The 26,540-nt window shown below is 40.2% G+C and overlaps 2 protein-coding genes and 1 pseudogene across 3 annotated transcripts in view; 2 read left to right on the top strand and 1 right to left on the bottom strand.

The window, feature by feature from the left end:
- The first annotated feature begins 1,489 nt into the window (after window positions 1-1,489).
- On the top strand, window positions 1,490-12,238 carry LOC144649088 (microfibril-associated glycoprotein 4-like; annotated as a pseudogene). Its single transcript, XR_013569823.1, has 5 exons — window positions 1,490-1,810; window positions 2,694-2,950; window positions 3,387-3,501; window positions 3,605-3,986; window positions 11,105-12,238. The product of XR_013569823.1 is annotated as a microfibril-associated glycoprotein 4-like (transcript).
- Window positions 8,066-26,540, top strand: part of LOC144649087 (techylectin-5B-like) — a 51,412-nt gene continuing 32,937 nt past the window's right edge. The window contains exon 1 of the mRNA XM_078508554.1: window positions 8,066-8,223. Coding sequence (XP_078364680.1) covers window positions 8,118-8,223 — 106 coding nt within the window. The 5' untranslated portion in view covers window positions 8,066-8,117. The remainder of the gene's footprint in view (window positions 8,224-26,540) is intronic.
- LOC144651138 (uncharacterized) lies at window positions 20,105-22,787 on the bottom strand. Its single transcript, XM_078511032.1, has 2 exons — window positions 22,447-22,787; window positions 20,105-22,235 (listed from the first exon to the last, which is right to left on the bottom strand). The coding sequence occupies exons 1-2, from the start codon at window positions 22,785-22,787 to the stop codon at window positions 20,105-20,107; spliced, it is 2,472 nt and encodes an 823-aa protein (XP_078367158.1).

Below are 26,540 nucleotides of genomic sequence, written 5' to 3'. Positions count from 1 at the left end.
ATATGATATTCAAAAAACTTTTCTTACATGATCAGCGTTTGGAAATTTTAATTTTAAAAAATTCGCAGAAAACACGAAAATGTCATAGAATGGAATAATAAAGTCACGTATGGGTCACTTGAAGTTTTCCTGGCTAATTAACTTGTCATTTATGTTGTTTGTTTAATTTATTTCCACTCCATCCAAGTATTTATTCTACCCGCACAGTTGAATTTCAAGAGTATTTTAGATCTTAATAAATATTAAAATAGCTAGATATTGTGTTCGTTTAAAAGCCATATATTGCACAACAGGTAAAATTGGTAAATATTCCGTCTTCTCTCCGTGGATCACCTGTGCTTAACCATCAAGTAAAATTTCAACGTTTCCCAAACCCATTCAATACAGTCAATAGCGTTGTAATAAAAAAGCAAGTTTTTAAAGAAAATAAACATTGAGCTGAATTCCCGCTAAAATATATATGTTGTTATCAAGAGCTGCTTCTTAACCAATATTATCATTTTAGCTCATTTTTTTGAAAACAGGAAAACAAACTAACGCTTAAAACAATATCAGTTTACTCATAATTTTGAGAAGAAAGTTACAACATCTGACCTGCGCAAGCGCAGATCAGAAATGTGGCGTGGTATGATATTTGCCACGATAATGGGGTAAGAAAATTAGAGATGTCATACCATGTTTCAATATATTTTTGTGTTTAGCGTGATTTCGTTAAATTTTTTTACCTGTTTATAAAGCGGTATTTTTCCTGAGGTCTGTTAACTGACGAATGAGAATTACAAAGTCGATGATATAAAAGACAAAAAGCTCAAAAAGCAGCATAAGATGAACTGCTGCCTATAATATGCAAACAAAGAGAAAATAAGACCCCTTATTTTCTCTTGTGCAAACTTTGTAATCCCGCTATTAAAAATAGGAAATATTAAGATAAAGGCGTTTATTAGAACTTGGAAGGTGAACGCGAGCAAGAGTTTTGCGGTTTTCCGTTTTCCCAGTTTGAATGCTAGTTTGAAAAAATAAAATGAAATTACCTAAAAATTCACGGACAAAAATATTCCATGCAATATGGGATAACCAGGTCCATTTGAATTCAATTCTTTTCACCCTTTCCGACTGTTTATTTTACCAGCACAGATGATGAATATTTATTGATAAAAACTCCGTGGTAAAAATCCTATTAAAAGGATCTTTTTAAAAAGAATAAGTCTTGGAATTCAGCTAGCTTGATAGTTTTTAAAATGAAACTAACGATAGGAAGGAGAAATATTTTCCCAAAAGATTACTTTGATCAAATTTTCGAAAAAAGGTTAAAATTAATTCGTGAGTATTTGAGTTATGGGACAGGTGCTTACCATTATTATATTATATTAGGTCCAAAAAAGCTTTTAATTTTCAAAAACCGTCGTATCTATCAACAGTAATCACCCATTTTTATGTTGTTTTAAAACTAACTCATTTGGTAATTAATCTGAATGTCTAAGCTTGAAGAGGGGAAGAAAGTTCTTAACATAAAGCATTTTGAACTAAGACATTATCATAATTCGATGAAATTGGATATTGAACAAAACTTAATGTGTTATAAATGTTTTAACACATCAACACCTTCTGCAGTTTGCATATCAACTTCCTGTCAAAGGTGAACAAATACATACGGGCTGAAAATCATGAACGCTCACTTTGCACGCGGATGTCCCAACATCAACAGCAATGGCTTTTAAGGAGATTCAGTTCAAGCATAAAATTGCACTTATCGTTAGCATCCTTTGCATGTCACTTGGAATCATTTTCCCATTATGTCACGGTTGCTTTGGTAAGTATATATTTTCCAGTGTGTTGTTATTAATTAATTATCGTAGCGGAAAGTGCCAGTGGCCTTATCGTGAACGCGTTAATCTTGAATCGAGGTACTCGGGCTTGAGCGCTGCCGCGGTCACTGCATTACACCCCGGGGCAAGATACTTGACTCTTACAGTGTCTCAGCAGTATAAATGGATTGCGGCAAACTGTTAGCTAAGGCAACCTGTTAAAATAGAGGGTAATGCATCCCATAGTGATCGAGCTCGTATAAACACTTCGACATTTTATTCAATCCGGTGCTGTGAGTCACTCTAGCCCAAGGGAAACTTACATTCAACCATGCAAACTTATTTTCCTCTTCCTTTCTGCCAAGTTGATTTTGCATGTAAGACAATAAATCTGCTCTAGTTGAAGCCTTCTTTTTTTATCATTTTAACGTTTTCAGCGTTGTAGCCTGCTCCAGCATGTCAGGTGTGGACAAAAGACAAAAAATTAAAAAAAATCGTCAATAATCATTTTTATTGTATCTTTCTTGTTTGATGCTTAACTAACTCGATAATTTTTTTTTAAGATGCTGTTTAACTATTTGCTATGTGCCTTGTATTAGGTTGATCAGTGGGCCAACGGAATAGTACACTGCCGTGTAAAAGAGAAGTACTTTAAATTAAAGCGAAATTCAGACAGCCCATGTTTTAATTTTACCACATATTCCACAGCTTCCGCAATCAGTATCGTCTATGCTTTTGTTTTCTCGGCTAGCAGTTCCCTAAGAACTTAAAGATTTTATGTTTATATTTAAAACGCTTGAAATAAAATAAGACCAGTCTGTGTAAGTATGAAGTGAATAAGATTGCCACAGAGAACCATTTTCGGATAATGTTTTTTTTTTTCTACAGACGACGAATGTCGCAACATCGAGTTCAAGGAACCAGTTGCAAACAGGGCAATGAAGAATCACGTGATCAGGAGTGAGGAGGTGCCTAATGAAGGGACCTGTCGATTGTTGTGTTATATGGAGCCCAATTGTGTGTCCATCAATTTGGGTCCTTTCGAGGGAGGAAAACACAAATGCGAGTTGAACAACGCCACGGATGAAAATCAAATTACCATGATCCTTGTGGATAAGCCATCTTTTACCTACCTGGCCATCGAGGTAACGCTATACATTCTAATCATACAAAAATGTGTCGAGTAGTTTACAATGATTAAAATGACATTTTATCGTTAAATATATTATGTCTGGATTTATCAAAACCAGGTTAATGAAATTTTCACCGTTTTAAGCGCAAATTGCGCTGTTAATGCGACGATCTCCAAACGATATAAAACTAAAGGGAACGTCAGTCTCTTTTTCTCTTCTCCTCCCTCTTCTCTACCTTTCAGCGCTGTTGTTCATTTTTTCCTTTCTTGTTGCGTTTTAAGCCAATTCGCACAGTAACGTACATGTTCAAGAATACTAACGTCACCTTTCATTGACCAGGTTTTGATAAATCCAGACATATATAAAATGCTTGAAATCTTAGAGTGACAATTAAAAAAGAATATTCAGCTCAATTTCTTTGTTATTATCAATCTCTTTCCCTCAACAGAACCCTTGTAGTAGCAGCCCATGTTTGAATAATGGCACCTGTCAAGCTGGATTCACGAGTAAAGGTTTTCGTTGTATCTGTCGCGCTGGATTCACTGGAACGGACTGCAGTCAAGGTATTGTGTATTGATAATTTGTGCTGAAGGTTAAAAAAAACTTCCAGACTCTAACTAAATCACCACACCTAAATTTAGTCCAACATTTTCTTTTCATCTGCAGCTTACAAGAATTGCGCTGACATCTACAAATCTGGTGAAAGGAAAGACGGTGTGTACACAATCAAACCTGACAATTTGTCTGCCTTTGATGTGTTTTGTGACCAAACAACAGCCGGTGGGGGGGTGGACAGTATTCCAAAAGAGACAGGACGGGTCGGTAGATTTCTATCTGTACTGGAGCGACTACAAACAAGGCTTCGGCAATCTGAGTGGCGAGTTTTGGCTCGGAAATGACAAAATCCACCGCCTGACCTCAGGTGGTAACGAGAGGCTCCGTGTTGATTTAGAAGACTTCGAAGGGAATACTCGTTATGCCAACTATAGCACGTTTAGCGTTATGGGTGAGAATGAGAAGTACAGGCTGATCCTTGGTGCTTACTCAGGTGATTTAATCTCCGCTTACTTTTGTTAACGTAATGAAGGACAGCTAATCAGGACAGCTCAAAGTATCAGGCATTGTTAACAATTTCAGTGAATAAATTCATGTTGTGTTTTAGCCGAAGGAAAATAAAGTGTTGCGTAATGAAGACAACAGCGCTTTTTTCAGCTTGAAAAATAACGAAACACTTTTTGACTGGCCCCAAGGAAAACAGCGAGTTTTGTTTCCCCTCAGGGAACATAGAGGATCTCGGGAAAAATACTCACTGTCTCAGGCCTTGGGGCTATAGCTTTATTTTTTAAATAATATTTTATTAATCACAACACATTACTTTACTTACATCGATGGCATACAGTATACGCAAACGACACATGCACTGTTACATCTACTTATATCATTACAATGCTCACTTGAGTCAGTTATACTTACAAATAACACATTCACTTCTTACATTTACTTGTGGTACTTGTGGTACATCCGACGGTTCTGCGAGATATCGTTATCATAGCTTCAAGAAAGCACTCAATTTAACAAAAATCAATTACATAATTTCTTTTCGTAATTGAATGCCGCAGGAACTGCCGGTGATTCCCTCGCAAGTCACAATGGTCAAATGTTTTCAACTCAAGATCAGGATAACGACAGCTTTGATTCCTTCCACTGTGCCATTATCTATCCAGGAGCCTGGTGGTACAACAAATGTCGCAACTCCAACCTGAATGGAATCTATCTTCAAGAAACTGATCCCTCCCCCCTCGGTATTGGTGTGAAGTGGAAACACTGGAGGGGAGATGACTACTCTCTGAAGAGGACCGAGATGAAAATAAGACCAGTCGATTTCTGAACTCTTGTCGGTACTTTGTTGTTCTAAAGTGACAACAATTTTACCCAAAAGCAGCTGCGAACCAAAGTTCACAGGTCATAAACACTAACAATCCAATCCTCTAAAGGACAGTCAATGAAAATTTGACTTTAATTGAAAAGCAAACATTAACGTAAATACCGGCAGACTGTAAAAGTTGAGTTTCGTTATAGAAAAAGACAAAAATGAAAGTTTAAGCTAAAACTGAGGTTATTAAAGAAACAAAACAAATGTAAATATATCTTACTAGGCGGACAGTAAACAAGCCAGCAAGCAGAATACCCGGTACTTCCGACTGCACGTAAAACAAACAATTTTAAACTTATTCTTTCCAGAGTTTTTCTCATTGGAAAAAAAGTAATTCTTTTTTGATCGCTAATTTTCCGTTTCCTTGTTTGTCGTTAAACATAAAAAGCTGGAGACCCTCTCAAAAAACCATTAATTTATTAACTCATTTAAGTCCCAAGGCTCAAATAGTTGATTAAATGCACTAGAGCAAATAAAGTTACATGTATTGTTGTTGTTTTGTTATATTGTTCTTTTTAATACTGAAAAAATTGACACATCAAAAAGATAAAATTAGTTGTGGTATTTTATTATCCCAGCAAAAAGTTTGTCGCCTTAGATGTAGTAATCGTCACACGCCGAGTAATGTACGGTTGTGGTGTGGTGGCCAAATGATTAAATAGCTTGTGTGTCAAACAAAAGTTAAAAACGTTCTAACGAGTTTTATTGTGCTCAACGATAAATCGTAGTTATAACTTACAACACGGCTTTCTCAGGAAGCTACAATGTCATTCCTTATTATTTCATTGCACATCCCAACTGCGCATAAATAGCACGCACATTACAAAGTGGCGTTTTTTTTTCTTTATAGCAGGAGCTCGCCAGAGAAGTAAATCGTCATTTTATCGTAAACGAGTATAGTGACCTGTCATTGTTTCTGTCGTTTTGAATTGAGCAATAACTTTTTTCTATAAAATAAATATAGACGACCAATTGCCAGTGTAGAATAAGAAACGTAACAGACGTCAGAAACGCGAATTTGGCAAGGAATATTATAAGGAATTATTTCGTATAAACAATGTGCTTTTGCTCTTAAACGAGTATGGGGACCTCAACCTTTTTTATCAAAGTTAAAGTTTCTATCACATTAACATCTAATAGATTTTTTATCATTCTCGCCTCTTCTGAATTAGGCATTTCTTGAGCCTCGACGGCGCTTGATTTACTTTAGCTCAAGAAATCCGGCCCATGGATAAAATTTATTTCAAAACCCTCACTCTGCCACAGATCAAGTTTTACTAGCTTCCATCTAGGCTCGATTTCCAGCCGCTTTTCGGGAAAATGAGCCCGCGCTCCTCACCGGACTCGAGGAGGCGGTGGAAATCGAGCCTAGCTTCCATCTTGCCCAAGCTAAAACGCGCATGAGCTGAGGAGAGTGTGTGACGTCACGCCATGTCCCGTTAAATCCCGAAGTACACCTGTTTCCCGAAACCACTAGTTACTCTGAAACCGCCGCTTTATCGAGGATTTTGTGACACGTGCGGCCGCACCGCAGGCCTCTATGAAGAATGATGCACCAAAATAAAATAAAAAGATAGCCGAGAAATAAAATCTGTAAAATTGCAAATTTGTGTTGTAAAAAAGCGTAGTTATACTTAGTTGTTGGTTTAGAAAGATTTGGTATACAGTTGAATCCCGGTAACTCGAACCCTCAATAACCTGTCAGGTTAACGTGAAAATAGCGAGTGGAATCGGGGCGCCTGGCGCGATAGCACGATATTCGAGCGGCGAGCGGCGAAGCTGCAGCCGCGAGTTCCACGAGCGTCAACTGGCTCGCGTATTTGGCCGCTCGACGCATTTGATATACATGTATAGTGAACGGCGATAAAATATCATCTGCATCGTTGTTAATATTAAGCACACTTCTGTGGGATTAGAGTGTGTATCGTACGTCACCTCGTTGGCCTGATTAATGAAAGTTGTTTTCTTTACAAGGAAAGGTGGTTTTCGTGGAGTTGTTTAACTCGCATTTGCGATTTCCACCAACATTGATTGACACACATTTGGGTTCCATATACCCGGGCATATACTATTAACACAACACTCGGCAGGCCTCTTTATTAGTCTAGCCACCTCCTTGCTCTTGAACACATGATCAGTGTCATTGCATAGTCTTTGTCATTGCATTGTCATGGCATTTCAAAATACATGCTGCCTGTAAAAAAAAAACATAAATAAAAGATTACAATATGGGGTTTCGTGACTTCGTGCTGTTCATGTTTTAAGGGGCTGTATGATCCTTCCTTATGACCATATTCATCAAAAGGTCTCAAAATGTATCGATAATATAAACTGAGTAAAAAACTCAGATCTCAACTGAAAAAAAAAACATAAGACGCACTGCTTACCACGCAGATTTTGTAAAATTAGTAAAAACCGTTTTCCGATTTGCGGTTTTTCTTCCTCCCCGTTTAAATGATACAGTTGTCCCGCTTCCTCGAACTCTAAATGAAAATGAAAAATAGCTCTAGAAAGCGGGGAGTTCAATTCAAGATAGCTGACAGTAAATGAGTCAGTGAAAAAGCATATCCAAGGGGAATAAATTACCAAGTTCGTGATAGCAAGATTGGGGAAAACAAATTACCGGTAAATGGCTTATTTGACAAAACATGTCATGCAAATATGGATAATTGAATTCAATTCTTTTCATCCTGTTCGGCTGTTTATTCTTCCAGCACAGATAATGAATACTTATTGATTAAAAACGCAGTGGTAAAAATTTCTTTGAAAATGATGTTAAGTACCGTAATTTGTTTTCAAAAGAAACTTAATATCAAGAAGACAATTATTTTCTCAGAAGTTTAATTTCAACAAACTTGAAATAGGTTACGTTATCTATTCGATAGTACTTAAGTTATTAGACAGGTGCTAAATATTATTTTTAGCGTCCAAGAAATCTTTTAAGTTTTTAAAAAAACCGTCGTAGAAATATCCGAAAACAACATCCATCCTTTTTATGCTGTCACCATACGAATGTACTGTATGGCCAATAATTCTTAATGTCTCAGCTTCAAGTAAAGAAGTAAAATCTTAACATTGAGCAAATTGAACTAAGACATTACCATAACTCGTTGACACTGGATATTTGAACAATGATAAATGTGTCATTAATTTTTTAACACGAGAACACCTTCTGCAATTTGCATGACTTTTTCCTGAAATTCACGAACGTTCACTTTGCACACGGACGTCTCCACATCAAGAAGAATGGCTTATTTGGAGATTCAGCTGTTCAAGCATAAAATTGCAACTATCGTTTGCGTCCTTTGTATTTCACTTGGGAACATTTTCCCATTATGTTGTGGTTGCTTTGGTAAGTATATTTCCCAGTGTGTTATGTGACTGTGGTAATCAATAAATTCTTTCAAGGGAAGTGCGGTCAAACGATTCAGTTTGAGCGCTCACCTTTATCCTTGTGTGGCATTCCGGTTTCGGACACTTTATTTTCACAGTGTGTCTAATCCCAGGCGTATAAACGGTTACCGGTGAATAGTTAAAACGTTAACATCCTGGGGGGTACTGTTTCTCATCGTGGGCTTGTATCCGCTTCTTGTTGCTTTTTTCGATCAGGCGTGAATATTAACTTTAGCGCAGACCTCACTTATTACTTACGGTAATTCTCTTAGTTTGGGTGTTCAATATTTCTGCCAAATTAATCAGTTTGCATGTAGGACATTAAATCTGCTCTAGTTAAACCTTTTTGTATCACCGCCTGCTCCAGAATCTACGGTTTGGGCGACACGCAAATACACCGAGATAATTTAATCTACTCCTTAACGTTTTAACGTTAAGTTATGCCGTTATCTATTTTTTTCGAAAATATTAGCTTGTCAAGCTACTCTAAATTCGAGTTTAAATAAAAATTTATTATTATTATTATTATTATTATTAACGTTTAGACGTAGCATTAGGTTTATGTACTTTTTATTTTGTTAAATTTTTAATAACAGTTTTAAAACTGAAGTAGTTGAGATCCCTGAACAAATAAAGTCTATTTGCAATACCCGTCGAGGACCTTCACTCGGAGATTAAAATAAAGTTGTTTTCATAAAGTAAACAGTTCTCTTGCACTTCGAAAAACGTTTATTTTCTGATTTAAGCTTAACTATCCCGATAAAACTTGAGATGGGCTAACGAAATGAAAGAGAAGAACTATAAAGCGAAATTCAGATAGCCAATGTTTTAATTTTACCACATTATCTAAACCTTTCGCAATCAGTCCCACCTATGTTTTTGTTTTCTCGGCTAGCAGTTCCCTAAGATCATAAAGATTTTCTGTTTATATTTTGAAAAAAATTGAAATAAGAAAGATCAGTCCGTGTAAGTATGAAGTAAATAAGATTTGTCACAAAGATCTATTGCCAGATATCTATTTATTTATTTTTCCACAGATGACGAATGTCGTAACATCGAGTTCAAGGAACCAGTTGCAGACAGAGCAATGAAGAATCACGTGATCAGAAGTGAGGAGGTGCCTAATGAAGGGACCTGTCGATTGTTGTGTTATATGGAGCCCAATTGTGTGTCCATCAATTTGGGTCCTTTAGAGGGAGGAAAACACAAATGCGAGTTAAACAACGCCACGGATGAAAATCAAATTACCATGATCCTTGTGGATAAGCCATCTTTCACCTACCTGGCCATCGAGGTAACGCTATACATTCTAATCATACAGAAATGTGTCGAAAAATGATATATTATTCTGATTTGTCAAAACCAGGTTAATGAAATTTTTACCGTTTTAAGCGCAAATTGGGCTGTAAATGCGACGATCTCCAAACGATATAAAACTAAAGGGAACGTCAGTCTCTTTTTCTCTTCTCCTCCCTCTTCTCTACCTTTCAGCGTTGTTGTTCATTTTTTCCTTTCTTGTTGCGTTTTAGGCCAATTCGCACAGTAACGTACATGTTCAAGAATACTAATGTCACCTTTCATTGACCAGGTTTTGATAAATCCAGACATAAATAAAATGTTTGAAATTTTAGAGTGAAAATTAAAAAGAATATTCAGTTCAATTCCTTTGTTATTATCAAATGAATCTCTTTCCCTCAACCCTTGTAGTAGCAGCCCATGTTTGAATAATGGAACCTGTCAAGCTGGATTTACCAGTAAAGGTTTTCGTTGTATCTGTACCGCTGGATTCACTGGAACGACCTGCAGTCAAGGTATTGTGTGCTGATAATTTAAAACAGTTTTTTTTGGAGGTTAAAAAAAAACAGTTCCAGACTCTAACTAAATCACCACACCAAAATTTAGTCCAACATTTTTCTTTTCATCTGCAGCTTACAAGAATTGCGCTGACATCTACAAATCTGGTGAAAGAAGAGACGGTGTGTACACAATAAAACCTGACAATTTGCATTCCTTTAATGTGTTTTGTGACCAAACAACAGCCGGTGGGGGGTGGACAGTGTTTCAAAAGAGACAGGACGGGTCGGAAAATTTCTATCTGTACTGGAACGACTACAAACAAGGCTTCGGCAATCTCAGTGGCGAGTTTTGGCTCGGAAATGACAAAATCCACCGGCTGACCTCAGGTGGTAACAAGAGGCTCCGTGTTGATTTGGAAGACTTTGAAGGGAATATTACCTATGCCGAGTATAGCACGTTTAGCGTTATGGGTGAGAATGAGAAGTACAGGCTGATCCTCGGTGCTTATTCAGGTGATTTAATTTCCGTTTACTTATAATAAAGCACAAGACTCTAGGTTCTCTGTCTTTCTTCCTTGGTGACCAAATGAGTAAACCTTATACTGCATCAAGAGCGCTGAGCACTTTGGAAACACAAGTACAGCTAGCACCAACAAAGAACTATGAAAGCAACCTTCAAAACAATCAGATTAGACGGAGTGAGCCACAAAAAGGTGACAAAACGTTCGTTAAAGCTCGACCAGTGTTATAGTTATACTTAAAGAGAGTTTTACGACGCTATTTGACCAAATTAGAGCTTTTTTTCTCTTGTAGTTGGATTCGCAAATTAATCTGAAGTGCATTCGCATTCAAAAATGTTTTTTCGGTTCTCGTAAATACTTACAAGAGAAAATAAATAAATGATGTCCAGGATTCTGCAGGACTGATGAGGGTAATATGGTGATCGTAGCTTTACGAAAGCAATCAGTATGACAATAAATAATTTGATAACTTATTTTCATTGTCGCATCTTTCTTGTGCTCATTTCTTACTTTAATATTTCAGGAACTGCCGGTGATTCCCTCGCAAGTCACAATGGTCAAATGTTTTCAACTCAAGATCAGGATAACGACAGCCTTGATTTCACCCACTGTGCCATTAGGTATAAAGGAGCCTGGTGGTTCAAGGCGTGTCGCAACTCTAACCTGAATGGAATCTATCTTCAAGAAGCTGATCCCTCCCTACTCGGTATTGGTGTGAAGTGGAAACACTGGAGGGGAGATTACTACTCTCTGAAGAGGACCGAGATGAAAATAAGACCAGTCGATTTCTAAACTGTTGTCGGTACTTTGTTGTTCTAAAGTGACAACAATTTTACCTAAAAGCAGCTGCGAATCAAAGTTCACAGGTCATAAACACTAACAATCCAATCCTCTAAAGTACAGTCAATGAAAATTTGACAGTAATTGAAAAGCAAACATTAACGTAAATACCGGCAGACTTTTTTCGTTATAGAAAAAGACAAAAATGAAAGTTTAAACTAAAACTGAGGTAATTTAAGAAACAAAACCAATGTAAATATATCTTACTAGGCGGACAGTAAGCAAGCCAGCAAGCAGAATACCCGGTACTTCCGACTGCACGTAAAACAAACAATTTTAAACTTATTCTTTCCAGAGTTTTTCTCATTGGAAAAAAAGTAATTCTTTTTTGATCGCTAATTTTCCGTTTCCTTGTTTGTCGTTAAACATAAAAGAGGGTCCTGAAGGGGTAAAATGGGAACTGGGATTTGCCTATTTTGACTGGGAATTGCCTATTTTTTTCACTGGGAAAATGGGATTTAGGTCACTGGGACTGGGATTCGGAAACAAAAAAATGGGAATGGGAAGCGCATCAGTACATGACTAAACCTGCATATTTTGCGCTATATAATGTTGTGTTCTTAAAGTCCGGCAAAAAAATAGTTCAAACTGACGCTGAAAATTCTGAAACGAAACGACCGCACTGCACGAGTGTTCATCAAGTCCTCACGGATCAATTTTCGTGTAAGTGATTAAGTTACTCAACGGAACAGCTATGACTGAGGATCAGCACAAATGGAATATTTAAAAGAAGTGACAGCAAGTTGTGTCAGTCAGGGTAGTGGTAGGTACGGAATAAAACTTGATAGCTGTAGTTAAAGCTTCAAAAAATTTATATTATTCTCTACAAGACAAACGAACAAATGAAAAGTGATGTTCTCAACAATATTAGTGATAATAACTAGCAGAGCATGATTTTGGATAGTCCAGTCGTTGAACTGTCCCTTCTACAACCCAGGTGCGAAAAGAAAGTCCAGGATAACTTGCATGTGCATGCTTTTAAAAAACAAACCAATTAAAAACGACAGCGGAGAGGTGTGGCGTTTCTTACATGTAACGTGTGTGCGCTAAGGTAAAAATAGCTCGCTTAAATGAAAAATTGAACTATGCAAAATAGGTACTAAATCCACAAATACAACTTTTTTAATTTATCGTCTGTGCGCGTGCGTGTCCAAAGGTGCTGTGGAATATGGTTTGGATTGTGCTAGCATAATTTTTGGCATAATTGGAGCTAAAAAGCATAATTTGTGAAACGAGCACTGCCACGGCATAATTAGCAATTTTTTTAGCACTTTTTGGAGCATAAATTCATAAAATGTAGTAAATATGGTGTACTTTCTACAGAAATAAATGAAATTTAGGTAGTTTGTTCTTGCAATGCGTGTTTTAGCTATACAATTGTGATTGTTAAGTCGTTGGAGGCATTTTACAAACGGTTTAGAGATGCGAGCAGCTAATTTGGACAGCTGACGGCCGTGATAAACTGCCATAAACACAAATAAATTTACAACAACAGTTTATTTAAAAAACATCATAATTTGGTGTCGTTATTGCGCACCTCTATGTATAGAATCTACGTCATTTTGTGAGCATAATTTCGGAAATCAGAAGCATAATTTGGGAATTCTGGCATAATTTTTGCATAATTTGGCAAAATTTTGAGCACTGCTAGTAGCATAATATGCCACTTTTAGGAGCACAATCTATAAAAGCCTAGGGGCGACGGATTTCTAAGCATGCGCATACAAGTTATTCTGGACTCGCTCTTCCTGCGCCTGGGTTCAATCCCTATATTGGGCACCGAAGAGAAAGTTCAGGGAGTGGGCTACGTTTAGGATCATCAAAACAACACAGATATAATGCGCTTGAGACCAGATTTTCCACGCACTGGGAATTTCACTGCTGGGACTGGGATTTAGACAACAAATAGGCTGGGAAATGGCATTTGGGCAAAATTTGGGCTGGGAAATGGAATTTGGTACCCCCCCTTCAGGACCCTCATAAAAAGCTGGAGACTCACTCAAAAACCATTAATTTATTAACTCATTTCAGTCCCCAGGCTCAAATAGTTGATTAAAAATGCACTAGAGCAAATAAAGTTCTTGTTGTTGTTTTGTTATATTGTTGTTTTCAATACTGAAAAAATTGACACATCAAAAAGATAAAATTAGTTGTGATATTTTTCTTATCTCAGCAAAACGTTTGTAGCCCTAGATTTATTAATCCTCATACACCGAGTCCTGCATAGGGCTTTCCACAAGTTGCTCGGCAACTTTTTGGCAACTTTTCATGATTCGAGCAACTTTTTCCCCTTCGAGCAACTTTTTTCCTCTCGAGCAACTTGTTGCATTTTGAGCAATTTCCAGACCGAAGATCTCCGAGGACTATCCGAGTGTTGTTCAAAGGCAATACGAACGTTTCCGAAGATTTACGAAGTTTGCCGAAGACTTTCGAGGAACATCTGAAGACATTTTAACTTTCGGCTCATTTTGCATCAAAACATTAAAAAAACTCGTCAGCAAACATGACGTCATTGATATCTTCACGATTTTCTCAGTTAAAGAAATCCTTGTTTTTTTAACAGATTTTCCCCTTAATATGTTATTTAGATACTTCTTTTCCTTTAAAATTGCATAAATCGGCTTAGAAATCTTACCCGGCTCAAAGGCAAATTAGCATATATTTAGAGAAACTCCCTTGATTAGAAGCAGCGTTTTGGATTTTTTGGAGCAACTTTCGAGCAACTTTTATTATCAGAAGCAACTTTTGAGCAACTTTTTGAGAAATTGCGGGCAACTTTTTGGGAAATCTCGAGCAACTTGTGGAAAGCCCTAGTCCTGCACGGTTGTGGGGCGGTGGCAGACTCGTTCCCAGTCGTTCCAGAGGCGATTTTCACTTGAACGCATTCCACCAAGGGAAGGCCGGGTGAAAATCGGAGAGCGCCCCGACTTTTTCTTCTCCCTTCCCAGCCTGCCCGGCAACCCTCGCCTCATTCCGCCCCAGTCTTAATCGCCTTTAGGGACGAATAAGTAGGGACTGCGAACGAGTTTGGGGCGGTGGCCAAATAGCTTGTGTGTCGAACTAAAGTTCCAAACATTCTAACGTGTTTTTATATATATATAGTGCTCAACGATAAATCATAGCGACATGAAGTATATATATGAAAGAATATTTGTACTGCAGATAGATGTCATGTAAAGAAGTGATCCTCGCAGTGAACTTGCAATTAAACAAATTGCTCAAGGCTTATAACTTACAAGCTATAATGTCATTCCTTAGTATAGTATTTCATTGCACATCCTTACTGCGCACAATTTCACTCGTGATTAGCGCACACATTAAAAATGGCGGCTTTTTCTTTATAGCAGGAGCTCGCCAGAGAAGTAAATCGTCATTTTATCGTAAACGAGTATAGTGACCTATCATTGTTTCTGTCGTTTTGAATTGAGCAATAACTTTTTTTCTATAAAATAAATATAGACGACCAATTGCCAGTGTAGAATAAGAAACGTAACAATCGTCAGAAACGCGAATTTAGTCATGCTATAGTCATGATGATATTATAAGGAATTGTTTCGTATAAACAACGTGCTTTTGCTCTTAAATGAGTATATGGACCTCAACATTTTTGTCAAAGTTAAAGTACCTATCACATAAACTTCTAATAGGCAAAAAAAAAGAAGGGTAAGCCCCTTGATCAACAAGAGAAACTAAAAATGATGACTAGATTGGAGTTGTGACACGCTTGATGACCAACCAACTTCTCTCAATACAAATTATAATATATGTAAAAAAAATTAAGGGCAATTTTAACTCGCTTGGGTCTGCATGAAAGAAGCTAAGAGCCATGCTCTGCTAGAGAATCGTGTATTGTCAAAATATCGCGAAAAATTCTACGCGCAATACAAGCCGACAATGGTCGGAAAGCAAGGCTTCCGTACGAGGCACAAAATGCCTTTCTTTTCGGTTCGTGCGGCTACTGGTGATTGCTGCCGTAGGGCTTTTGGCTCGCGGATCGAATTTCACAAGACGTGCAGCAAGATCGAATGACGCTTATTTCGGTCACGTCCATTAATTTGAATCCAGCGGAGAACCAACATTATTTTGGTTGCCATGGTTACATAGATCAGAAAATGAAGCTGACAAAATTGCTGCGATACCAGTGCCTATTGAATAAAAGCCCGCTAACTTTAATTAAAAAGATTACATATCGGAATGTGGATCCTTCTTGGTTTTTAATTATCTATACTTTGCATGCGCAGGACGATCATATTTAGAACTATTTGCTGACAGGTGCAAAATATATTTGAATACAGTTGTAAAAAAATGCTTAACAATGTTTTTACGACTTGGGACTAAATGCCATTATAAAAAAAAACATTTATTTAAAAGAGCAGTGACACGATATGTTAAGTTATCTTTCAGATTACTTTCAAATCAGAAGAAAACCTCGAAATAATAATTTTCTAACGTAGAAAAACAACAAAGGAGTAACAAAACCCTAAAAGTAATGGTTTCTACTGACGAAGACTAAGACGGATTACGAATGACAAACTTGAAAATACTTGCCAATTTTTTCAAAATGCGTTTTTCGTGACGTAGCTACTTTAAAATTCGCAGATAACACGTATGTGTCATAAAACGGAATAATGAAGTCACGTATGGGTCACTTGAAGTTTTCCAAGCTAATTAACTTGCCATTTTTGTTGTTTGTTTAATTTACTTCCACTCTATCCAAGTATTTATTCCACCTGCACAATTTAAATTTTTTTAACAAAACCTCAAGATTGTTTTAGTTCTTGGACAGGGGATAATCATTATATTTACCATAATTCATATTGAAATGCGTTTTTTTAAAAGCCATATATCGCACAACAGGTAAAATTGGTAAATATTCTGTCTTCGGATCAATTTAGGTTTCTGGGAAACTGCTCACCTACCCCTCCCCAAACCTAACATTTTTCCCAAAGCGATAAGTAAGGGTTAATGTTAGGTTTGGGGAGGGGGTAGGTGAGCAGTTTCCCAGAAACCTAAATTGATCCCTGTCTTCTCTCCTGGAACACCTGTGCTTAACCATCAAATAAATTTTTGACGTTTTCCAAAGCAATTAGTTATAAGCACTGTAATAAAAAGGCAAGTTTCAAAAGAGAATGTTAGCCAAAATTACGGTCAAATACACTCCTCTATACCCTGTGGGAAAAAAGAAAAACCAAATTGAAAAATTAGTGACAAAGAGCCCACTTTATCTTGGTTACCATGGTTACACGGATCAGAAAAGGATAGGTGATAGGTGCAAACTAATCCCACCTTACTTACGAGCAAATAATCTTCAAATTATAAAGTTGTAAATAAATGCTAACAAAAAATATGATATTCAAAAACTTTTGTTACATGATCAGCGTTTGGAAATTTTAATTTTAAAAAATTCGCAGATAACACGAAAATGTCTTAGAATGGAATAATGAAGTCACGTATGGGTCACTTGAAGTTTTCCTGGCTAATTAACTTGTCATTTTTGTTGTTTGTTTAATTTATTTCCACTCTATCCAAGTATTTATTCTACCCGCACAGTTGAATTTCAAGAGTATTTTAGATCTTAATTAATATTGAAATAGCAAGATATTGTGTTCGTTCAAATAAATATTCCGTCTTCTCTCCCTGGATCACCTGTGCTTAACCATCGAGTAAAATTTCAACGTTTCCCAATCCATTCAACACAGCCAATAGCGTTGTAATAAAAAAGCAAGTTTCTAAAGAAAAAAAACATTTAGCTGAATTCCCGCTAAAATATATATGGTGTTATTGTTCCGATACCTCGGCCGATACTAACTTGGCTCCGATATGGCAGTCTAACCTCAAACCGTCGATATGCTTAACAATTTAATAGCGAGGTAAAAACAGAAAGAACTTACATGGGCTCGTGTACGATAGCTTCTCGAACTGATTTAAAATTATAGATTGTTCATTGTTCTTGTGGAAATCCTAAGCTAATAATATTGTCCAATAGTAGAATATTGTGACAGATAACTATCTTTAAAGGCGTAAAGGGCGCGAATTACATATGAGCGGAAAGCATGCAATAAAAAAATAGACACGCGACAGCTAGCGTGACAGTACAAACGATAAATATTCTCACGCGATATTTTCATGCGATAGCGTGACAGAACACTCCTCGCCTGGTATTTGTGAATACATGTACCACTAAAATTAATACGTGTGGGTTAAACTATAGTGTTCCTTAATAGTGTTCCTCTGCTGCAGCAGGATGTTTCTCAGTTCTTCTGTGTTCAGCAGGATGGTTTACTTTCATCTGCTTTTAACAGGATACATTCTGTAATTGGTCGGTGGTAGTGTTTTTCGGATCCTTCCTTGGCGGTGATGAGGTCGACTTTTCGCACCTTTCCATCGCGGTCGGGTTGTGCTTTCGCGACTCTGGCAAGAGGCCAATCGTTCCTGGGCGCGTCCTTGGAGCAGAGAAGGACTAGATCACCCTCTTGCAAGTTGCGGGACTTGTCTTGCCACTTTCTGCGAGGCTGTAACGTCGGAAGGTATTCTTTGCGCCATCGTGACCAGAAGACATTGGCCAGATGCTGAACACGCTTCCACTGTTTACTGTAGAGGTCTGTAGCGTTGAATTCTCCTGGTGGTTGTTTCAGCTGCTGAGGTTTCTGGGTAAGCAACGTGGCTGGAGTGAGGATTTCTGGCGCATCAGGATCGCTTGAGACTGGCACTAGTGGTCTGGCGTTCACGATAGCCGAGACTTCGGCCATCAGGGTTGTTAAAACTTCGTGCGTGAGGTGTCTTGAAGGAACGTCCGCTAGTACAGCCTCGAGTACACGTCTCGTTACTCCGATCATTCGCTCCCAAGCTCCGCCGGCGTGGGACGCGTGGGGTGGATTGAAGACCCACTCGCATCCTTCCTTGAGTAAGTAACTCCGTGTGGTGCTGACGTCAGAAGGTGTCAGTACACCCTGGAGTTCGTTGCGCGCTCCTACAAAGTTGGAGCCACAATCGGAGCGTATTTGAATCACTGGCCCCCGTAGCGCTAGGAATCTGCGCAAGGCGTTTATAAAACTGGAGGTGTCCATGGATTCGATGACTTCGATGTGGATGGCTCGGCTCGACAGGCATGTAAACAGAACAGCCCAACGTTTGGCGTTAGAGAGACCTCCTCTGGTGCGTCGAGCGCAGACTTGCCATGGGCCGAATACATCGAGTCCTACGTAGCTGAATGGGGGTGCAGGGCTGACGCGATCGACTGGTAAATCGGCCATTTTCTGAGTCTGGCGCTGGCCTCTTAATTTCTTACACTTAAGGCACTTGTCGATGATGCTGTTCACCATTCTTTTTCCTCCAATGATCCAGTAGCCGCTGCTTCGAATTAAGCCGTGGGTAAAGACTCTTCCTTGATGCTGTACTTTGCCATGATAATGGTTGATGATGAGCTCCGAGGTGTGACACGACTTTGGCAGGATGAGAGGGTGGCGTTCTCCATTACTGATGTCTGCTTCGTTTAGTCTGCCACCAACACGAAGTAGTCCGTCTTTGTCGAGGACGGGGCACAAGTTTGCTAAGGGACTGGTGCTGGGAAGCTTTTCTGAACGTTTTAGACACTCGATGTCTTTCCTGAAGGCTTCGTACTGGACGCTTCTAAGGATTATGACCTTGGCTTGCTCATATACTAGCGTTGAAGGGACTTCCTCCTCTACTCGGGCTTTGCTGTGCGACTGTGCGACTGTGATGAGCTTTGCGACCGCTCCTTGTAGCGTGGACCATTGGGAGAATCTTGAGAAACGCTCCGATCCAAGACTCGTGCAGGGCTCCACCTTAGTCGCTAGTGCCTTTACGTCTGAGCGCTCTTCGGGGTCATCAGCCAGCACTTCTGCTGCAATGTTTCCCTCTTGAATTGAGGTCGTTAGATCGCTGTTGTACAAGAACTTTGGTCCAGTGTGCCACGTACTCTCCTTAAGGTCCTTTGCTTCCACCGATCGAGTAGCTAGATCCGCTGGATTCTGTTGTGTGGAAACATAGCGCCACTGTTGTGGTGCTGAGGTTCTTCGAATTCGTTCGACGCGGTTGCTCACATAAACATAGAACCGGCGCGAGTCGTTCGTGATGTATCCTAAGACGACTTTGCTGTCTGAGTAGAATGTCACTGAGTCCGGCTTCCTTTCGAGTTCTCAGTAATGAGCTCCGACAACTCAACGCCCATTACCGCCGCGCAAAGCTCTAGACGAGGTATGGTTGTTGCGTGGGCTGGCGTGAGCTTAGCCTTGCCGAGCACAAAGGTTACTTGCACTTCACCGGTGGGTTGGATTGTTCTAAGGTACGAGACAGCACCGATGGCCTTTTCTGAGGCGTCGCAGAAGGTGTGGAGCTCTGTTCGCGCTGCAGTTCGGAGAGGTTTGTTACTGTAGGAGCGGGGAACCTTGAGTTCCTGTAGTGACCGAAGGGAATTACACCAGTTCTCCCAAGCAGGCTTGTGTTCTGTAGGCAGTGGGGCATCCCACGTGTCCGAATGTGAGGCATTGAGGTCAGTGGTCATTGACCTTAGAAGCTGCTTCCCTTTAATGATTACTGGGGCTGCGAGACCCAGAGAGTCGTAGAGGCTGTTAGTTACTGACAGGACTCCTCGCCATGAGAACGGTTTCTCATCCAGTGAAACTCGGAAGGTGAAGGCATCGGACTCTAAGTCCCAATACACTCAAAGCAAACGCTGTACTGGGATTGGGCCTTTGCTGAAATCTAAGTTGTGAAGGCCGCTCGCGTGATCCTCGGACGGGAACGCTTCCACGACCTCCGCATGACTCGAGGCAACTTTGTGTAGGCGAAGGTTCGCTGTGGCCAACATGGTTTGGGTGCGTCTCAGCAAACCTATTGCGTCTTCAGTGGTTGGAGCTGAGTGAAGGCCGTCATCTACGTAGAAGTTTCTGTGTACAAAGGCCTTCGCGTCAGAACCAAACTCGTTCTCTCCGACCTCCGCGGTTTTGCGCAGGCCGTAGTTCGCTACTGCCGGGGATGATGTGTTGCCAAATATGTGGACTTTCATCCTGTACTCCGTTATCTCGCCATTAGGGTCGTTGTTCTCGTACCATAGGAATCTTAACAAATCTCTGTGGCACTCTTTGACTTTAAAAGAATGAAACATCTGCTCGATGTCGGCTACCATTGCAACTGGGTTCTGACGAAATCGTAAGAGCACTCCGAGAAGGCCGTTTGTTAAGTCGGGACCAGATAATAGGAGACTGTTGAGCGATATTCCGTTACATTCAGCTGCTGAGTCGAAGACGACCCGTATCTTGTCTGGCTTTTTCGGATGATAAATTCCAAAGTGTGGCAGGTACCAACACGGTTTGCTGGAGTTTAAGCTTTCTGCTGGTACGAGTTCGGCGTGGTCATGGTCGAAGATTTTCTGCATGAAGGCAAAGTACTGGGCCTTCATAGTTGGTTTTCTTTCTAGAGTTCGACGAGTAGACTTCAGGCGTTTCATGGCGTTGCCACGACTAGTGGGGAGGTCTTTTACTGCATGGCGTAGGGGTAGTGGTGCCTCCCAACTGCCGTTTTCGTCCTTCGTCATGCCATGCTCCATGATTTCTAGAAACCTTCGGTCTTCAGTAGACGTTCCTGGTTTGTTGTCGTGTTGCGTTCGCACGAACACGTTGCGTGCCAAGCCGTCGTCAAATGCGCTGCCAAAGAAGGGCGTGTCTTCTTCTTGGTCGCCCCACGCCGCTGAGGTGGTGCCGTGTTTAACGTGGAAACGGTTGGGGCAAGGTACGAACAGTGAAGGCCGTCCATCGTGAAGCACTTGGGTTTTGAACGTAGAGATATGTTCTGGTTCGTGGGCACCATTCAGGCAGGCGTTTCCGATAACTACCCAGCCTAACTCTAGCCTCTGACCCCAAGGTGCGTTTCTGGATCCGTTGCGTGACTCATGGACCTTGTGGAGGGAGGGAATGTCTCGACCGACAAGTAGTAGAATCTCTGCGTGGTCGTCGAGTTCTGGAATTTCCTTTGCAATAGGCATCAGGTGTGGATGCGCTTGCGCTACTTGCGGAGTTGGAATTTCTTCTCGGTTATTTGGGATTTCGTCGCACTCTGTGAGCGTTGGGAGATGACATTGTATGCGCTGGTCAATAGATTCTATTATTAGTCCTTGCCCACGTCTCCCTTTGGTCTCCTTAACTCCAGAACACGTCTTCAGAGTGTATGGGGTAGTTGAACCCTTGATGTTTAGTAGGTCGAACAGTTTTCCTCTACATAGAGAGTAATTGCTCTGGTCATCGATGATAACGTAGGCCCTGATCTTTTTCTCAGGTGCGCTTTCGGCGTAGACGTTGGCCAAACAGATCTTAGCGCAGGATCTTCCAGCTCTCCCGGTGATTTGACTGCACACCTCAGTGCATCTGTTCGTCACGGTTGGGGTTTCCGCCTGTTGGGAGGTTCCTTCTGCTTGCTCCTCGCCGTGCTTCTGCTCCGTCCTGGCTGAGGCCTTTGTGTCTTGTTTGTTGTCATCAGGATGGAGAACGGTGGCGTGTTTGTTGCTGTTACATACTCGGCAGTGAGGAGTGAAGGCGCAATCCTTTGCACAATGTGAGGAAGAAGCGACACAGCGGAAGCAAACACGGTGCTGCGATAGTAAGTCCGTGCGTTCACTATAAGGTTTGGCTTTAAGTGCGCGACATGCCCTCAAGGGGTGGGGCTTTTCGTGAAGAAAACACCACTTGCTAGGGTCGCTCACGATGGGCGTTTCCTCGTCTGTGCGTGGCTCGGCTCCGGTAATTTCGGTTTTGGTAGACGTAATTCTTTGCCGAGTGTTCCCAGGACTAAATGGGGGCCTGAAGGGGAGAACTCTCCGTGGGTGAGTGTGTAGGTTTGTCGACGTTTTCCATGGTTAGGTATGGGTCGTTTTTCTCGCGCGAGATCGCCTGGATGAAGTCCGAGAATTCGTCAAAGGGGGGATAGTCGACGTCGTGCTGACATTTATATTTGAACGCGTGTCTTTGCCATCTTCCTTGGAGGTCGTCGGATAACTTAGCCACGGCCGACCTTAAATAAGCTGGCTCGTCGAGAATTTTCAGGCCTCTTAATCCTCCGTCATTTTTAGCGCACTGCGACTCAAGCAGCAGATCTCCGAACTCTTGAAGTTGTTTATTTTCTCGGTTCCCTATCTTTGGGAATGTTCTAAGTTTTTCGAGGTGGACTTGCGTGACGACAGCATTCGAACCAAACCTCTCCCCTAGTTTGAGCCAGACTTCGTTTAATCCCTTCCCCGGATTTTGGATATACGCGTTGCTTAGCCTCTGCACGAGACGCTTCGATTCGTTCGTCGTGTTCTCGATAATTAAAGAAAGTTGTTCGCTGGGGCTAAGGTTTACTCCTTTGATCATGTTGTGGAAAGAACCTTTCCAGGAGTGGAAATTTTCTGGGCGATCATCGAATTTTTCGATCTTATTTGATATCAGCTCTCTACGGGCCATAAATTCGATGTAAGGAACCATGACAGCGTTGCTTGGGCTCGCGGGAGTAGGCGTGTTCGGGTTAAGTACGCTTGGAGACAGGACTTCCGGTTGCGTGACTGGCTCTTGCTTGACTTCTAATTTTGGTTTAAAAAGTCCCGTTCGCTCTGGGTTTTCCTTTTTGAGTCTAATGCTTGCGTGCGCTTTGCGCATGCGCATTAGACTCTTTGTTATATGAAAAAAGCTGTTAGCAATCCCAAGGGAATGGTTCGGGATCGATAATCGTTCGCTGTAATGTAGAAAACAATGATCAGCCGCAAGAACGGACTCCGTACGGACACGCACGATTAGTTTCAATTAAAAACAGCCAATCAGCGACACGTGTTCCCACGCATAATTAAAAGTTCTTTCTCAAGTCACGATTATTCAACACTTGAACAGGACGTAACAATTTTCCAGTTAAGACATTTGTAAGCTTTTTGTGAAAATAAATCTTCGTTTTCAGTTCAGTTAAGCACTTGTGTTTTCGTCTTGCTTAAAAAGCAAGACGTCTTTGAGAAAAAATATTTCGACGGCGACTCGCGTTTATTTACACAATGCGACCAAATATTTATTTTGTTTTAAAAAATAGAAAACTTTACCTCGTATTTTGTATTTAAGTCATTCGAATTTTGACCAATTTTTTCTTTACAGTGCAAACAAAAACCTTCAAAAATAAAAGATGTACATGGATAAATGTAAATCAAGTTACGCGACTAAATCAAAATGCGTTTGTTTGGCCGCTTTGCAGTATTACACTGTCCCGGCCTTTGCCATACACTGAAATCGAATTTCATGCTTTTACGACTCTCAGAGATCTTAAGTTCTTCTTACAGCTAGAAAAATCATAAAATGGTTACATTGATATGGAAGTGATGATTCGCGAAATTTGTACATCATGATAAACAGTCTTCGCTCCTGTGTATGGTAGCTCGATAATAATTGCCTAGTTTCCAGCGTTCAAAAGGTCATCATTATATTGACGTGAGCATTTACACCCGTTTTAGAAAAATCTGTCACTAAGTGCTTACAGTACAATGGAGTAACAGTCACTATTTCAAGTGCTTTTATTGCAAAATCTGTTTCAAGAGTCATCATCAAAATGGTGAAAAATCTGAAAGAAAACGATGTGAAGTTCTTTAACCCTTGTTGTAATGAACATGCTTTTTGTAAATCGTCACGCAATCTTGTCCAAATGTTTAATCGTTTCTGCTTTTACGGACAATACGGAAGAAGTAACATCAACTCCTGTTCATACTTTAAATTTTGTGAAGCATATAACATTTATGACTGTTTCGTTTTCATCCATAATCATCCACGATGCCCCTAGCTTGCTATAAGCATTTTAAATTAAACTCCCGAACACAAACCTCTAACCAATTTTAACCGGCTTACGAAAACCGCGCAATCTGTATCACTATGCCATACGGCATTAGACTCATGTCACCCTTGGTGACCTATTTTTAATGATGTCGTCGCGCGCTAAGGGAGACAATTGTTTTTGCACTTCTAAGTACTCCTGTACGCGTTGGTTAGGGCTTGCGAGCGGGAGTTCGTGCGCGTGAAATTCCTTGTAAACATCCAGGCCGGATTCATTTAGCTCTTCGTCGATAGCTTTCGCTGTTGCTAATGCAATTGCCGCCTCCTCGTCTAAGCGCAAGGCTTCGAGCCTGGCCTTTTCGTGTCTCTTACGTCAAGCTAGAGCGAGTTCTTCTTCCTCAATCAAGAGGGCTGAACGCGACTCGATTTCTAATCTTTGTTTTTGTAATTCAGCTCTTTTAAGTGCGGCGGCGACTTTTCCTCTCGCTTTTATTCGCGTGGATGTGGCCGACGAGTTGACAGATCCTGTCATCGAACTTTGCATGCCTGTGGATCCCATTTCAAACAATAAGTCTTTTATTTGTTCATTGGCGTCTTTCAAGGCGTTGTCAACATATGCCTTACGCGAAGCCCCAGTTTCTTCGATTATTTTTCGCTCTCGAGATATTTCGCTCGAGCTAGTGCTAGCGGTGAACTCTTGCAAAGCTAAAATCTCTAGCTGATAAGCGTTAAACATGGACCTCGCTTCTGAAATACCTTGTCGGATTTCTTCAACAGACTGATCTGGCGATTGAAGTTTCGTGACCTGCTTCAAAATTCTTTTCCATAGGTCCTCGAGCTTATTTTCTGTCTCTACTAGTTTATTCTCGATTACCTTTAACGAGGGCTTGCTGATTCTTTTTTGAAGGCCGGCGCCCGTCTCATGGTCGTCTTCACCTCGACAATGATAAAGTCACTGGACTTGTTTTTATCGATTACAAAAAGGCATTTGATCTGATTGACCATAAACTGCTTCTGTCAAAATTAAAGGCTCTGGGAGTAGGCGAAAGGAGTCTACCCATGTTCCGTGACTATTTGAGTGGTAGACGCCTGTTTGTGAACATAGAGGGATATCATTCTACCCAGAGGACCTTAACACTGGGTGTACCACAGGGCAGCATCTTAGGTCCAATCTTATTCCTTGTATTTATTAATGATCTACCTGCAGCATTGCAGCACTCCGTGGCTGATATTTATGCCGACGACACAACTATTAGCTACTCCAGCCATTATATGGCGGCACCCAACGACATCTCAAACGGCCTTCAGACGGATATTGATGAAATTATGAACTGGTCAGCAGACAACAAAATGATTCTAAACGAATCCAAAACAAAATCCATGCTTGTTACTGGTAAACGGTTAGGCAAGAAACTGGAACAGTCCACTCTGCAGTTACACGTAAATTCTACTGAACTTGAACAAGTGAGCTCGCATAAACTATTAGGGGTCACGATTGACAGCCAGCTTACCTTTGACCAACATGTCGAAAATCTATGCACGAAGTTATCGCAGAGAATCGTCGTGTTACGAAAAATAAGACGCTCTCTGCCTCTTGATCAAAGGAAACTCTATTATAATGCTATGATCAAGCAGACAATGCTATATGCATCAACCGTGTGGACATCATGCTCTGCTGAGAATTTACAAAGAGTATTTAAGCTTCAGAAACGCGCAGCACGTGTAATACTAAATGCGGATACTAAAGCGAATAGCGTACAACTGTTTAGAGAATTGGATTGGGTTCCATTTTATCATGAGGCAAATGTAAATAGGTTAGCAATGGTATACAAACGACTGTCTGGGGACTGTCCACATTATTTGTCACAGATGCTGATAAGAAACGCCGACATCAATAAAAGATCGAGCAGACATGGACTACTAAACCTTGTCTGCCCCCGATTCAAACGGGAGTCAGAAGGCGGAAGGTCTTTCACAGCATCGACTACACGCCTCTGGAATACTATACCCAGCATCATAAGGAACAAGCCTAGTTTAATAAGTTTTAAGAAGGCTACGTTTGAATTTTTTAAAGATACATACAAACATTTGGATCATTTTACTTTTTAGTTAATTCTTTTATATCAATTTCGTCATTTTAGAGTAATTTTTACCTAGTTTTTATATTATAGTGTATTTTTAACTAAATTTTGTAATTTTAGATTGTTAGATTTTTAGCATTGTTTTTAGTTCTTGATTGTATTTTATATTAGAGGGCCACTGGTTTGTCAGTTTTTTACTGTTATGTGTTTACCCTCTATAAATAAAGTTGATTATTATTATTAT

Source organism: Oculina patagonica, chromosome 4 (genome assembly GCF_052425735.1).
Source record: "Oculina patagonica isolate OP01 chromosome 4, crgOcupat, whole genome shotgun sequence".
NCBI classification, from domain to species: domain Eukaryota; kingdom Metazoa; phylum Cnidaria; class Anthozoa; order Scleractinia; family Oculinidae; genus Oculina; species Oculina patagonica.
Note: the sequence above shows the minus strand (reverse complement) of the source record. Positions and strands in the feature narration are given on the sequence as shown.